General features: G+C 39.1%; 1 protein-coding gene and 1 long non-coding RNA gene across 5 annotated transcripts in view; one reads left to right on the top strand and one right to left on the bottom strand.

Moving 5' to 3' along the window:
- The window catches only part of LOC139540373 (protein TASOR 2-like), a 31,046-nt gene extending 18,365 nt beyond the window's left edge, over positions 1–12,681 (bottom strand). For both annotated transcript variants that reach the window (XM_071344159.1, XM_071344160.1), the window contains exons 1-7: positions 12,546–12,681; positions 10,954–11,102; positions 10,557–10,652; positions 10,256–10,328; positions 982–1,073; positions 593–730; positions 120–253 (exon numbers count right to left, since the gene is read on the bottom strand). In XM_071344159.1, coding sequence (XP_071200260.1) covers positions 120–253; positions 593–730; positions 982–1,073; positions 10,256–10,328; positions 10,557–10,652; positions 10,954–11,102; positions 12,546–12,573 — 710 coding nt within the window. In that variant the 5' untranslated portion in view covers positions 12,574–12,681. The remainder of the gene's footprint in view (positions 1–119; positions 254–592; positions 731–981; positions 1,074–10,255; positions 10,329–10,556; positions 10,653–10,953; positions 11,103–12,545) is intronic.
- Positions 2,853–14,171, top strand: LOC139540378 (uncharacterized). Of its 3 annotated transcripts, XR_011668182.1 has the most exons (4): positions 2,853–2,949; positions 10,578–13,379; positions 13,536–13,755; positions 13,927–14,171. It is a non-coding gene; the product is annotated as an uncharacterized lncRNA (long non-coding RNA). The 3 variants fall into 3 exon arrangements; XR_011668181.1 differs by having other exon boundaries at positions 10,578–13,755; XR_011668183.1 differs by lacking the exon at positions 10,578–13,379 and having other exon boundaries at positions 2,899–2,949.
- The last annotated feature ends 1,429 nt before the right edge of the window (positions 14,172–15,600 follow it).

Here is a 15,600-nt window from a genome sequence, read left to right as displayed (position 1 = left end):
AAGAGAAGAAAAAAAACAAATCAATCATTTTGTACGTTTTAGAAGATGTTCCTTTTCATCAAATATTTTCTGTGAATCTGGAAAAATGTAAAAACCCCATGAGAAAGAGGGAAATTTACCTTTTCTCTTGGTCCTCTGATGCAGGTGTCTTGGTATCCCAATAGGAAAAAGCCACTATAGCGAATGGGCAGGCATGGCTAGGAGGCTGGACTGTCGAGTCAGCCCCTCCACCAGGCAGCTCATACATGTAGTACTGCAAAGACCAACACAAATCTCTTCAGCTTTGCTATTGTATTGTATTTATCACTACTGTATCTACAGGTCTATTTCATCAACTTTTCTAAATGCCTGGAGTAAAAACACGAATAAATTATAACTTTTTTCATTAGAGGTAGCTTACTAAATTAATTTCCGTTTTACTGCTTTGACACACAGAGTGCACATTTGACAATTGAAGGCAACAGAACCCGAAACCCAGGCAAAGCTGGTTGAAATGACATCATTACAACTGTTTTTTCCTACTGGAAAAGTACACAGTGTGACATGGATGGATGGATGAACGTTAGAGGGATGATGGATGGAGGAATCTCACCTGTGTTCTCTCAAAGGCCAGGAAGGAGCTGGTGTTGGCCGACACGGCACTGAGCTGCTCTGATACATGACAGTCAAACCCATTAGAGGGAGAGGTGTAGTTTACTGTGTAGTTCTCTGTCACGTCTCTCACTCTGCCCTGTAGAACCCCACAAAAAGAGAATTAAATGACAAGCCCGTTCAACAAACAAATCAATGAAATGTATTTATAGCCCTTTTTACATCTGCAGTCGTCACAAAGAGCTTTGCAGTAACTCGACCTAAAGCCCAAAGAGCAAGCAGAAGCACGGGGGCAAGGAAAAAACTCCTTAGAAGGAAAAAACCTAGAGGAACATTCAACAGTGAAGTTACACATAGGAACGCCTCTGTGGCTCGTAACTATGTAAATACCTTGGTGAGTCTGATGATGGCGATGTATCCAGACTTCCCGTGGTACCAGCGGTTTATGTCCAGGCAGTCGGAGTACTTGGACACGTACACACCTGAGTTAACAAGAACATTCACATCATTGACAAGTCTGTTCCCACAGCAAGAACATGGGGCGGTGAGTGTGCGAGCATCATCTTCTCTGATAAAACCAAAACAACAATATTCAGTGCAGAATAAGGCGTGAGGATCTTGAAAGATGTTAGCTGAACTAAATATTTGTAGTACAAGGAATACAAATATATGTAGGTTTAATTACATTGAAATATTTAATTTGAGAAGTGGAAATATAGATATTATAATAATGTTATTGAATAAATGCATCGCACAGTAAATGGGTTTTGGTTTATTTCTAAGTGTGAATATGTTATTTGTGCTCATTTTCCCAATGGCCAATCATGACAGCCCATGGAACCAAAGCCACACCCTAAAATATGTTTTTTTTTATACACCTGATCTGAGATAAAAGTCAAGGACATGGGAGCCATGTTGTAAAACGTCCTCAGTATCACAGTACCAAGGCACACCCAGTCAAGCCTTACCCAAAACAATTAGCAATATCCTCCAGTGAGGAAGTTCCAAAGCCTTTCAGCGAGTTGCCTGAAGACATGTCAAAGATATTTTCAATGCGTAGGAGGACTTTCTATACTTTGGTGCCAACTGCCAAGCCCAACACAGCCTGTGTTCCCTTTCTAAAACAATGAAGTGAGGACTTTGGAAGAGGCTGTGAAACTTCACACTGGTTTTCAGGTTAACTGGGACGGCAGGTAGCCTAGTGGTTAGAGCTAGTAACCGAAAGGATGCTAGATCAAATCCCTGAGCTGACAAGGTAAAAATTGGTTGTTCTGCCCCTGAACAAGGCAGTGAACCCACTGTTCCTAGGCTGTCATTGTAAATAAGAATTTGTTTTTAACTGACTTGCCTAGTCAACACTGCATAATGTAACTGGTTTGGCAGAATTGGCACCACTCACATGATGATCTTGTGTTGGCCCCCTAAGCTAATGCTCAGGCTTTTTCTCAGTAGGCTAACACAGTCTTGCAGCACACAGGTACATGCTATGGATATGTGGTTAGATATTTTCTTTAGTCTGAGCAGAGAAGGCTGTGCCATGTCAATTTCTCTATAGGGAAGGGAGGAGGTTCACAGGGCGAAACAGGAAAAACTAGATTAAGCACATTCAAGCAGTGACAAGTGATGAAACCATACAGGAATGGAAAGGGCTTACAAAAGACCTCTTGTACTAGTACTGAAAAAAAGAGGCTTCAACTCTTTTTGTAAAAGGTTGCCTAAGATCTCTAAACAACTGTCTCTATTGGTTTTTTTTAACAGAGCTTCTATGGCGATGTCGTACACATTTAGAATTGTTCACTTTTGAAAGTGCAAAACAACACACTACACAAGGACTTTGACCACTGTTTCCTTCCTCCATAACTACGGCAGTAATCTCAATCTGGTCCTAGTAGATATACAACTGGCAGACTTTGTCCTACCGTGGATAATCTTACATCACCCTCCCCCTTTTCGAACTGCTAGGGACTGCCTCCGTACCTTGAAATCTATTCAGGAATGCATTTATGAAACTCCAAACAAAGTGAGATATGTACTGTATGTTTGAAGCTAAACTCTCATAGAATTACTAACATTCTGCTGATAAATGTAGAATCATTCCAATGAGTTTAAAATCATATCTAATTTCTACACCATTCCATTTTTTTTTGTTACTGTATGCCTAAGTATAGGCTAACGCTACTCACTGCCTCAGCAAACATTTACTAGAGTTAAGGTTCACTGGTCTCTCTCTTTTCCACTCTACTTCCACTTTCTCTTTCCAGTCAACGCATTCATATCATATGTCTGTAAAGCAGTTTCACTTTCAAAAGCAGAGGGACACTTGAGCAAACAGGCACTGAAAAGTCCACCAGCAGCTTGGTAAGAAAACTGCTTTCAATCTCATTACTTATGTTATGAAGTGTATTTAGCCATATACTGCACACTCACGGATAGCATAGTATAGATTATGGTCACAATTTAAGACAATTGCATGTCATTTAGTGTGCGAGCAAGGTGCCTCTCTATAGGCCTAGCTAGCCAAACAGAGCATGTCCATTATACAAGCGTAGAACGGTTCCTTTGTTTAGTTGAGGCCTTGTGGATGACAGCATGAAGAGTTTTCATTAATAAAACAGGTTGTTGTTGACCTAGTGTATTTAACTTCCGTGCTGCGAACCATTTAGTCACTTACACTTGGTACTTTGCCAACACAAATCCAGGAAATGGGTTTGGGTTTAGCGTCTTGGGCACAAACTGGTTGAATCAACGTTCTTTCGACATAATTTGTCAACGTATTGTGACGTGGAATCTACATGGAAAATACATTGGATGAAAAAAAAAATCACAACGTAAATTGCTGTTTTGAGGGTGACATTTCAAACACAGGATTACGTGATCATGGTTTTTAAAAAACAAAACATAAACACACCTTGTATAAAATGTTGAATTTGTACCGTTGAAATAACTTCAGATCTCCAACGTTATATCCACTATCAGAAAAAAAAACTAATAGGATGAGCAGCACCTCCTACTGAAGAATCAATCAATCTACATTCTATTTGGTCTCCCATCCAAGGTTTTCATGATGCCCTGCTTAGCTTTGAAATTTGCCACTGACTACTACCAATATGCTATCATGAGAATTGTTATTGAGATCTCTTAATAACTATATAGATTCACCGTTGTTATCAAAGTCATTCCAAAACATAGGTTTAACAGAGCAAATTAAATGTAGCCATACTTTATAAGTCATATAGCCTAGTGGTTAGAGTGTTGGATTTGTAACCGAAAGGTTGCGAGATTGAATCCCCGAGCTGACAAGGTAAAAACATGTCATTCTACCCCTGAACAAGGCAGTTAACCCACTGTTCCTAGGCCATTGAAAATAAGAACTTGTTCTTAACTGACTAGCCTAGTAAAATAAAAAATATCATCAACAATACTATTTAGGCCTATATAGCATTTGCGAAATCATCAACATCTATTGTTTTGAAGGCCCCCGCCAGAGGGCAATGCCTCCCCTATTTCAATGTAATTCCTGTCCCAGAGCGGAAATTCTCGTTTAGGTTCCATTTCTGAAGAATGACAAAGGCTGCTAATACATATTCGCGAATTAGGGGTGGGAACGTTGTGGTGAATTTTTTAAATGTATTTATTTTTATTTCACCTTTATTTAACCAGGTAGGCTAGTTGAGAACAAGTTCTCATTTGCGACTGCGACCTGGCCAAGATAAAGCATAGCAATTCGACACATACAACAACACACATGGAATAAACAAAACATACAGCCAATAATACAGTAGAAAAATAAGTCTATATACAATGTGAGCAAATGAGGTGAGATAAGGGAGGTAAAGGCAAAAAAAGGCCATGGTGGCAAGGTAAATACAATATAGCAAGTAAAACACTGGAATGGTTGATTTTCAGTGGAAGAATGTGCAAAGTAGAAATAGAAATAATGGGGTGCAAAGGAGCTAAATAAAGAAATACAATAGGGGAAGAGGTAGTTGTTTGGGCCAAATTATAGATGGGCTATGTACAGGTGCAGTAATCTGTGAGCTGCTCTGACAGCTGGTGCTTAAAGTTAGTGAGGGAGATAAAAGTGTTTCCAGCTTCAGAGATTTTTGCAGTTCGTTCCAGTCATTGGCAGCAGAGAACTGGAAGGAAAGACGACCAAAGGAGGAATTGGCTTTGGGGGTGACCAGTGAGATACACCTGCTGGAGCGCGTGCTACGAGTGGGTGCTGCTATGGTGACCAGTGAGCTGAGATAAGGCAGGGCTTTACCTAGCAGAGACTCGTAGATAACCTGTAGCCAGTGGGTTTGGCGACGAGTATGAAGCGAGGGCCAACCAACGAGAACGTACAGGTCGCAATGGTGGGTAGTGTATGGGGCTTTGGTGACAAAACGGATGGCACTGTGATAAACTACATCCAATTTGCTGAGTAGAGTGTTGGAGGCTATTTTATAGATGACATCACCGAAGTCGAGGATCGGTATGATGGTCAGTTTTACGAGGGTATGTTTGGCAGCATGAGTGAAGGATGCTTTGTTGCGATATAGGAAGCCGATTCTAGATTTAATTTTCGATTGGAGATGCTTAATGTGAGTCTGGAAGGAGAGTTTACAGTCTAACCAGACACCTAGGTATTTGTAGTTGTCCACGTATTCTAAGTCAGAGCCGTCCAGAGTAGTGATGCTGGACGGGCGAGCAGGTGCGGGCAGTGATCGGTTGAATATCATGCATTTAGTTTTACTTAGTTTAAGAGCAGTTGGGAGGCCACGAAAGGAGAGTTGTATGGCATTGAAGCTCGTCTGGAGGTTAGTTAACACAGTGTCCAAAGAGGGGCCAGAAGTATACAGAATGGTAATTTCCACGTGGAGTGGAAAAATAACAAGTAGAGGCACAGACAGCGGTCAGTGTAGCTAGCTAGAATGCTATCCTTATCTAGCTAGCTAATATTATCTGTTGTTGCTGTTTTTTTGTTTTTTTACTGTACCGTATTCAAAAGATTAGCCAGCTGGCTAGGCTATGGCTGGTTCTGGATGTCATAACAAGCATTTAGGGAAATCTTTGCCACAGATGGATAGGGGAAGCCACTAGCTCTGACTTTGCCATGTATTGTTATCTCCAAAGTTGTCATCTTCCATAAATTGCATCCGCGAATCCGCCATAGAAATACAAAGAATAAGATTCATCTACGGTATTATCGATTGCCAAACAATTAAACGGTTTCGACCAGTTTGGTTTTTCTACATTGTAATGGACACGGTGCAACCTTTGGTATGCTACTGGCAGGCTATTCATCTGCAGTACAGCAATGTCAAGTCAGGCCATGCTCATGCCATGGTTCACAAAGCTAGAAGAAGTGAAATGATAGACGACAATGACCTTGCTCATGATGCACACCACAAATGATACACTACATCACCAAAAGTATGTGGACGCCTGCTTGTCGAACATATCAATCCAAAATCATGGGCATTAATGTGGAGTTGGTCCCCCTTTTGCTGCAATAACAGCCCCCACTCTTCTGGGAAGGCTTTGCTGTGGGGACTTGCTTCCATTCAGCCACAAGAGCATTAGTGAGTTCAGGCACTGATGTTGTGCGATTACGCCTGGCTTGCAGTCGGCGTTCCAATTCATCCCAAGGGTGTTCGATGCGGTTGAGGTCAGGGATGTGCAGGCTAGTCAAGTTCTTCCACACTGATCCCGACAAACCATTTCTGTATGGACCTCACTTGTACACGGGGGTATTGTCATGCTGAAACAGGGAAGGGCCTTCTCCAAACTGTTGCCATAAAAATGGAAGAACAGAAGAGTCTAGAATGTCATTGTATGCTGTAGCGTTAAGATTTCCCTTCACTGGAACTAAGGGGCCTAGCCCGAACAATGAAAAACATCCCCAGACCATTATTCCTCCTCCACCAAACTTTACAGTTTGAATTATGCATTGGGGCAGGTAACATTCTCCTGGCATTCGCCAAACCCAGATTCGTCTGTCGGACTGCGAAATGGTGAAGCGTAATTCATCACTCCAGACAATGCATTTCCAATGCTCCAGAGTCCAATGGCAGCAAGCTTTACAACACTGCAGACGACACTTGGCATTGCACATGGTGATCTTAGGCTTGTGTGAGGCTGAAGCTTCATTTCATGAAGCTCCTGATGAACAGTTCTTGTGCTGATGTTGCTTCCAGAGGCAGTTTGGAACTCGGTAGTGAGTGTTGCAACCAAGGACAGAAGATTTTTACGTGCTATGGGCTTCAGCACTCGGCGGTCCCGTTCTGTGAGCTAGTGTGGCCTACCACTTCGCGGCTGAGCCATTGTTGCTCCTAGACATTGCCACTTCACAATAGCAGCACTTACAGTTGACCCGGGGCAGCTCTAGCAGGGCAGAAATATGATTAACTGACTTGTTGTAAAGGTGGCATCCTATGACAGTGCCACTTTGAAAGTCACTGAGCTCTTCAGTAAGGTCATTCTACTGCCAATGTTTGTCTATGGAGATTGCATGGCTGTGTGCTTGATTTGATACACCTGTTAGAAACGGGTAAGGCTGAAATAGCAGAATCCACTCATTTGAAGGGGTGTCCATATACTTTTGTATATATAGTGTGTATGCAACAACATCCTGAGGGCATGGAGCACATCAATACAAATGTGAAAACAACACAACAAAATAGATAAACAAGTTTGTGTAATTTTCTTTTGCGGGTGCCTTTTCAACATAGGATAGACACCAATCGAAGCAGCATGGTCAAAACCATTCATCTTGGGGGGAGCGGGGTTCCAAAATGCAGTCATATCACACACAATTTAATCATTTATAAAATTGTCTTTTTTTTTTTATATATACAGACTAGCTAAATAATAAGTGAAACTTGAAAAATTATCTAAAGGATTATGATAATTTGCTGGTAAAAAAAGTGGTGCTCAGGCAGCCAAGTGTAGGCTACGGCGAAAGGTTGTTTGGCTCAGTTGCGAGGAAGAACTTTGCACGTGTTTCTGATTAATAAACAATGCCATGCTGATGGGTGGTAACATTCAAATCAAACCCAGACCCGAAAAGAAACGTAGACTGAAAAGTATCTGCAAGTCATCTCATAAGGGAAACACCTGGCATTGACACGGAAAATATCTGAAGTTATCTGAACTTTGGTTTTCCCACTTCATGCCCAAATATATCATACCTTGACTTAAACGATGACTTATTGACTTAAAGCATTGTGCAACATCATGTGTAAACTATGGGCATCATCTTTCAGCAAAAAAATAAATAAATGAATTTCCGCTCTTGTGAGCATTTAAATTCAACCCAGGGTTCAACTAAAAATAGACAATACATACATTTGAAGTCGGAGGTTTACATACACTTAGGTTGGAGTCATTAAAATTAGTTTTTCAACCACTCCACAAATGTCTTGTTAACAAACTATAGTTTTGGCAAGTCGGTTAGGATATCTACTTTGTGCATGACACAAGTAATTTTTCCAACAATTGTTTACAGACTGATTATTTCACTTAATCACAATTCCAGTGGGTCAGAAGTTTACATACACTAAGTTGACTGTGCCTTTAAACAGCTTGGAAAATTCCAGAAAATTATGTCATGGCTTTAGAAGCTTCTGATAGGCTAATTGACATCATTTGAGTCAATTGGAGTTGTACCTGTGGATGTATTTCAAGGCCTACCTTCAAACGCAGTGCCTCTTTGCTTGACATCATGGGAATATAAAAAGAAATCATCCAAGACCTCATAAAAAAAATTGTAGACCTCCACAAGTCTGGTTCATTCTTGGGATCAATTTCCACATTGGAGTGGCCATCACAAAGCCCTGACCTCAATCCTATAGAAAATTTGTGGGCAGAACTGAAAAAGCGTGTGCGAGCAAGGAGGCCTACAAACCTGACTCAGTTACACCAGCTCTGTCAAGAGGAATGTGTCAAAATTCACCTAACTTATGGTGGGAAGCTTGTGGAAGGCTACCCAAAACGTTTGACCCAAGTTAAACAATTTAAAAGCAATGCTACCAAATACTAATTGAGTGTATGTAAATTTCTGACGCACTGGGAATGTGATGAAAGAAATAATAATAATAATAATTTACTAGGATTAAATGTCAGGAATTGTGAAAAACTGAGTTTAAATGTATTTGGCTAAGGTGTATGTAGACTTCCGACTTCAACTCTATATAGGCCTAGGGTTGTAAACTTCGGTTAAAATGTAATCTTCAAGTTAATAATTAATATGTTGGATTCACGTCTCCATCTCAACCAAAAATCTAAGTTAAATAATAGGAATAAATCAAATCAAACTTTAAGTGCATTTTAAATAAAGTTTGATTTGATTTTGTCCTATTCCTTACCTTTGATTTTTGGCGGAGATGAAGAGGTGATTCCGACATATTAATTATTAATTTATAGACAAACTGGATATTGAATTGTGGTTGGTTGTCAATGCAACCAAATATAATTTGAAGGAGAAGTATCTTCTGCTTGGATAGTTCTATTTGTGCCACTGACTTCGTCTGGCTTTAATTCCAGTTTGTCTGCAAATAAATAAGTGACATGTTGAATTCACGTCTCCATCTCAACCAAAAATCGAAGTTAAAGAATATGCCTAAATCAAATCAAACTTTAAATGCACTTTTTAAATAGGATTTAGTCCTTAGATTAAACTTAGATTTTTGGTTGTGATGGAGACGTGAATCCAACGTATAATTTTTTTTATTTGTAGACAAACTGAAAATAAAGCCAGACTAAGTCTGTGACACAAAAGATAAATCTCCTTCAAATGTTGATATTTGGTTGCGTTGACAACTAAACTCAATTCAATATCACTTTTGCAATACAGTAAATAGCCTAATAACTTTCACATTTTCAAATTATATGTTGGATTCACTTCTACAAATAAACCCAAAATAAAAGTTAAAGAATAGGATTTAGCCAGTGGCTCAGATGAAACTATCCGAGCATTAGATAAATATCATTTAAATGTTGATATTTGGTTGTGTTGTTAACCAAACACAATTCAATATTACTTTTGTAATACAGTAAATAGCCAAAAGTTAAGACTGTCTTACAAACTAATGTAACAGTATTTATTCAACCTTAAAAAGTAACACATCCATGGCCACATATTGAGGATACGTTTACTATAATGTCTTCTTATGTAATCATAGAAATCGTGCATGTTCAACATAGCGTGCAAAGGATGCAGGTCTGTGAAAACCTTCACAATTGCTATAATAATCTGCGCAGACTCTCAAAAAGCATTGATCACTTGCACTTTTAATGTAATCTCAACTGCAATCCAGGTCGTTTGCTTGTGCTACTAGATGAAGCACAGTAATAATACATTAAGTTGTTGTATAAATACAAAATGTCTGACATTGTATTCCTATTTAAACTTTGTTGCTTTTCAATGGTTGAAAGCACAGTGATAACACATTTAGATGACATTGTTTTTCCATTGGAATTTGGTTGTACTTTTAAATGGTTGAAAGCAGAGTGATAAAATATTGGGAATTCAGTGGGTGAGTAAAGGTTTAAATGTCATTGATCAACGTCTCAACCAAATATTACCCAAATTTCCACGTTGAAATTATGTGGTGTGCCCAGTGCCCATATCTCGTTTTCTATGGCGGAGGAGTTATAAAACAACATAGCGGAGCTCATTTACCCTTTGAAGGATCTCCAAGCGTTGAGCATGTACTGTGACCAGGGATTACACCAGTTTCTCCCAGTTTATTTGCCTTTGAAATAGAAAAATAGTGATTAGTAGTGATCAGTAACTTCGCTTGGGATGTTTTGAGGTAGTTTTCTATGACAGGAAATTACAGATATGGGTTTCTCCATACAAAAAGGGTATCAGTGTGTGACTTTCTTTCCTTTTTTATCAGAAATATGAATGTAGTTTAATTGTGTTTAGAGTGATATTATTCTGGTGTTCATTGATATTCTTTCTTATTTATTATTTTCACCTTATTTTTGTCGTCAAACAGTAAGAACCCATAGGACTCCTCCAGTTCTTCCTCTGAGTATCCCATGCCTCTCCTTTCAGTTCGGAAGGCCTCATACTGTCCAACAACAAGAAAGAGGTCATTCTTTATGTCGCATGTGACCAACATCTTGCTAGCAAAAGTCAAGAGATTTTATGTAAACATGTACTTAACAACTGACTGAACAGCACAATAAATACTAAGTATGTACTATCAAATATAACACATTTACTATCGTGTAGAAGTACAAGTACGATCATGTATTATCAAGTATTACAAAGATATCATGTAATAACTGAACTCTCTGGTCAGAGGGAGGCGGCGCACTGAGGGGTAAGCAGGTGGATTAAAAAGTTACCAAGTCGTCAAATATACTGACCCGGTCTTGCAGGGTGGTATTCTTTATCAAGAAAGCAGAGTTGTATCTGAAAGACTGCTTAGACTCCTCATACATGTACATGTTCTGCAGTGGAGGCAGAATACTGTTGTCGAAGGGCTCGGAACCTGGTAGTACAGGTAACAAAACACCTGGTGGTTGGAACAGGATGAAGATTAAAACGTGACTTTACCGGGTTGTAAATTGTTATGTTTTGTACCAACAGTTGCCATGCATTTGTAACTACCATATTGATATATTATATAATTGTTTCTATTATATTCTAGTCTATTCAAGGTGCCTTGCATTGGTAACTACCATATATATATGATAGTATTTTCTATTACATTCTATTCTAGGTGTCATGCATTTGTAACATCCATATTGATTCTATTCAGTTTTCTATTCTATTCTAGGTGTCTTGCATTTGTGACAACCATTTTCATTCTATTCTATATATTCTATTTTGAGTTAGGCGTAAATACTGGTGAGCATGTTGTTAAAAGAACAATATAAAAGTATGTGGACATCCCTTCAAATGAGTGGATTTGGCTATTTCAGCCAAGCCCATTGCTGACAGGTATATAAAATCGAGCACACAGCCATGCAATCTCTATAGACAAACATTGGCAGTAGAATGGCCTTACTGAAGAGCTCAGTGACTTTCAACGTGGCACCTTCATTGGATGCCACCTTTCCAACAAGTCAGTTCGACAAATTTCTGCCCAGCTAGAGCTGCACCAGTCAACTGTAAGTGCTGTTATTGTGAAGTGGAAACGTCTAGGAGTGCCGCGAAGTGGTAGACCACACAAGCTCACAGAATGGGTCTGGCAATTGCTGAAGCGCGTAGCATGTACAGAGTTCCAAACTGCCTCTGGAAGCAACGTCAGCACATTAACTGTTCGTCGGGAGCTTCATGAAATGGGTTTCCATGGCCTAGCAGCCGCACACAAGCCTACGATCACCATGCCCCCGTGCACAAAGCGAGGTCTATACAGAAATGGTTTGTTGAGATCATTGTGGAAGAACTTGACTGCCCTGCACAGAGCCCTGACCTCAACACCATCGAACAACTTTGGGTTGAATTGGAATGCCGACTGTGAGCCAGGCCTAATCGCCCAACATCAGTGCCCGACCTCACTAATGCTCTTGGGGCTGAATGGAAGCAAGTCCCCACAGCAATGTTCTAACATCTTGTGGAAAGCCTTCCCAGAAGAGTGGAGGTTGTTATAGCAGCAAAGGGGGTACCAACTCCATATTAATGCCCATGATTTTGGAAGGAGATGTTCGACGTGCAGGTGTCCACATACCTTTGCTCATGTAGTGTATTTATGCCAAAAATAGTGTTTTACCTATGGAACTGCATTATCTGGAGTGCTTACGAATGCTAACGACAGTGAAGTTAGACCAGTAACCTATGCACACGTGACAAAATACTGTAAACACTGTAACACTCATAAATAGACCTAAAACCAATGATGTATGACTACAACCAATTCTCGAAATAGTCAAATGTAAATGATAAATAGCTATCATATACAAGTGTTATAAGAGTGATGAACGAATTATGGTTGACCAAAAACTCTATTCGTCACCTCTTGCGGCACCATTCTCGATTTCCATGGTTGAAAAAAACGTATGAAATCAGTTTGTGCCTTTTTCTCCTCTTGACATTCGCACACCACCTCCGTCTTCCATTGACATTCCGATACTTTTAATTTGTCTATTCCGAGAAAAATGTAGCCAATCCATATGAATTATCTGGCGAAGTCTTTGTGCCAAAGGCAAGTTTCCACATACGTTGCAACCAGGAAGAAGTACGAAAAAGAAAAAACGTCGCGATTAGAACACACTTCGATATTTTGTGAATTTTTCTGACACTATACTCAGATATTTGTCACAAATAGCATGTATATATATATATTCACCGAGTAATGTAATATTAACTCAACGTAAAGTTGTGCTTCCAAAAAAGAAACAGAAACTTATGTCACCCCGCATCCATTTTGAGACTGCTTTGCTTTCTTGTCTCCACTCCGCTAGTAGACGCAGTTGAGTAGATGCTTGAGCTTTTGAACATCATGCACAAACTGAAAACTGTCCATGAATGGAATACATTATGTCCATTAAAATATTTTAGGTGTGGCAAACATATGCTGTACTAGGCATTTAGAGCAGACTGTCATTTACAGTAGGCCTACATCTTTTACCGACATTTTACAAATAGGAACATTTGTTAGAAAAGTTCCACTTCTTCACTGAATATATCTCATCTATGTGGCGTTATACGTGTCTACACCTCGATTGTAAAACGTAACATTCAACTAACAACTGAAAAGGCAATGCCGCAATAGAGTGATTATTAGAAGACTCGAACTGCTAATGCACGAGAACCGGAAGTGACGAATGCTAAGGGGAGGAGAGTGGACGTAAGTGGAAATTTACGTTCAATCTTTGGAAGGCTGTGTGCATTTCAATCTTTGGAAGGCTGTGTGCATTTCAATCTTTGGAAGGCTGTGTGCATTTCAATCTTTGGAAGGCTGTGTGTATTCCAAACCCTTAAAAGTCACATCCTATCCCCTCAGCCCTTAAATTAAGTAAACACTTCTGATGACGTGTCCTGACGTCTGACGAGTATACACTTCCAGGGCAAGGGGCGAGGGAGAAACATTGACGGCAGTACCCCTCTATGCGATGCATGTGCGACGGTGAGCCTGGAGTGTGTGAAACTGCTCATACAGCATGGGGCTACGGTCAACCCTCCACTGTTTACCTCCACACCCATCCCCGAGGCCTGCGTGGGAGGTACATTTTGTTTTTGATTACAACAATGTTAATGTTGTGGGAGAGGAGGGCAGCTGTCTTGGACACCACACACAGTATAAAGACACACACACTGGGATGATTTGTAGTTTACTCACCTTTAATAACCAAGTGTCTTAAACTATGACTGGCGTTTTTGTGTGTGTGTTACAGGTAACTCTTGAGTGTGTTCAGCTCATGATAGATGTAGGAGCTCTGATGGAGGCCCATGACTGCCACTTTGTAGCAGCGTCCTAAATATATTGACATAGTAAAATAAATGTGTGTAAAAAAATAAAGGATATTTCATGCTGAAATGCTCATTAAAAAATGGTATTCACTAAGTTGCTGGTTTATATTTAGGATAATGTTTTACAGATTTGTCATTCTATTTGTTATTTTAAAATCATCTTATTTAATTATTTCATATATTTTACATGTAATAAGGCAACAGGGACAGAGATAATCAGACACCTGTGATAATCTGAAGTACCAAAAAGGGCCACTAGATGTCTTGTGATAGATTACATAAAATCCTTGAAAGATATGAAAGGTTTCCAGTAATATACCCTCCCTTTGCAACCCTTCTCCAAGACAGCACAAACAGATCTGGGACCAGGCTAGTCTCGTCCAACCTGAATTCTTAAATCTTCTAGCTAAGCTTTTAGGATTGTGTAAATAATGTAAATAATACAATAAATGTATTTGATTTGTGTAAATTCCATTAATACTGTATATGTATGTGGCCAAATGCAAGACTATTAAGTTTATAAGTGTGAAATTGTCTTCTTCTGCATGATCTCTGCATGATTGGAGTGTTGAAAATGTGGGTGTTACGGGTGTCAAGTACACCCCTTCAAATGAATATCTGCAGGTTATCATATTCAATCATGTTAATACTTTTTACCCTTCAATTTTTTGCTTTACTGAAGTTACATTTGAAATAATATGTTAAAGGTTGGAAAATAAAAAGTGCCATATTCAGTACTTTTTGAGGACGAGAAATTCAAAACTATGACAAACTGTCACACGAAACGCTCTGTTAGAGAAGAATGAGGAAGGAACGTCTTGTCTGATGGTACGGATGTGGCCATGGAAGTAGGGGCTTACCATGGTTAGAACAGTTGCACAAGTAAGCATAGTTTAAAGGTCATTGTTAGCGTCCGAGCATGCTGACACACACAGACCAGAGTACTTCCTCTTTCTTAGATTAGATGACATTAGATTACTTCTGTTTTTTGTTTTTTTATGTATTTTATTCATAATACAAAAATCTACTTACATTGCTACATCAAACATGTCTAGCAAACCAAACACAGGTATTAACAATGCTCAAAAATATAAAAATAAGATACAAAAAATAAACAATTTAAGTGCAATTATATTCACTCTGAAAATATCTTATAATGATTCATGAAGGTGTTATTTTGTTGTTATTCACTAGGGTTAGTGTTTTTTTATAAGATAATTAAATTCAATCAGAAAAACTGGTAATTTTGGTATTAGAATTTTGGAAAAAATTTTGTGTATAAAGTATTTGGCAACAAGAATAAAAAAATTAACTATAATTTCAGTGGTTTTGTTATCATTGCAATAGTAACATATTATATCTTTTATGTTAAAATTATTCTGTTCCCTCTCCACCAGTGACAGCTGTGACGCATGCACAAACACAGAAAATTTGCGATTGTTTATACTGATCTAAAACGATGCATTTGTTCTTTTGTTTGTCTCTATTTTATTCAGAAGCTGATCTAAGGTGTCAAAGAAATTGGACTTTGCTTGGAAAGTAAACTCATACAATGTGTGATTGTCGCTATCAATTGATCTATTGACTTTCTGTAAAAG

The sequence above is a fragment of the Salvelinus alpinus genome, chromosome 15 (genome assembly GCF_045679555.1).
Source record: "Salvelinus alpinus chromosome 15, SLU_Salpinus.1, whole genome shotgun sequence".
Lineage (NCBI taxonomy): Eukaryota > Metazoa > Chordata > Actinopteri > Salmoniformes > Salmonidae > Salvelinus > Salvelinus alpinus.
The sequence above is the reverse complement of the archived record's forward strand: the minus strand, read 5'-3'. Positions and strand labels throughout refer to the sequence as shown.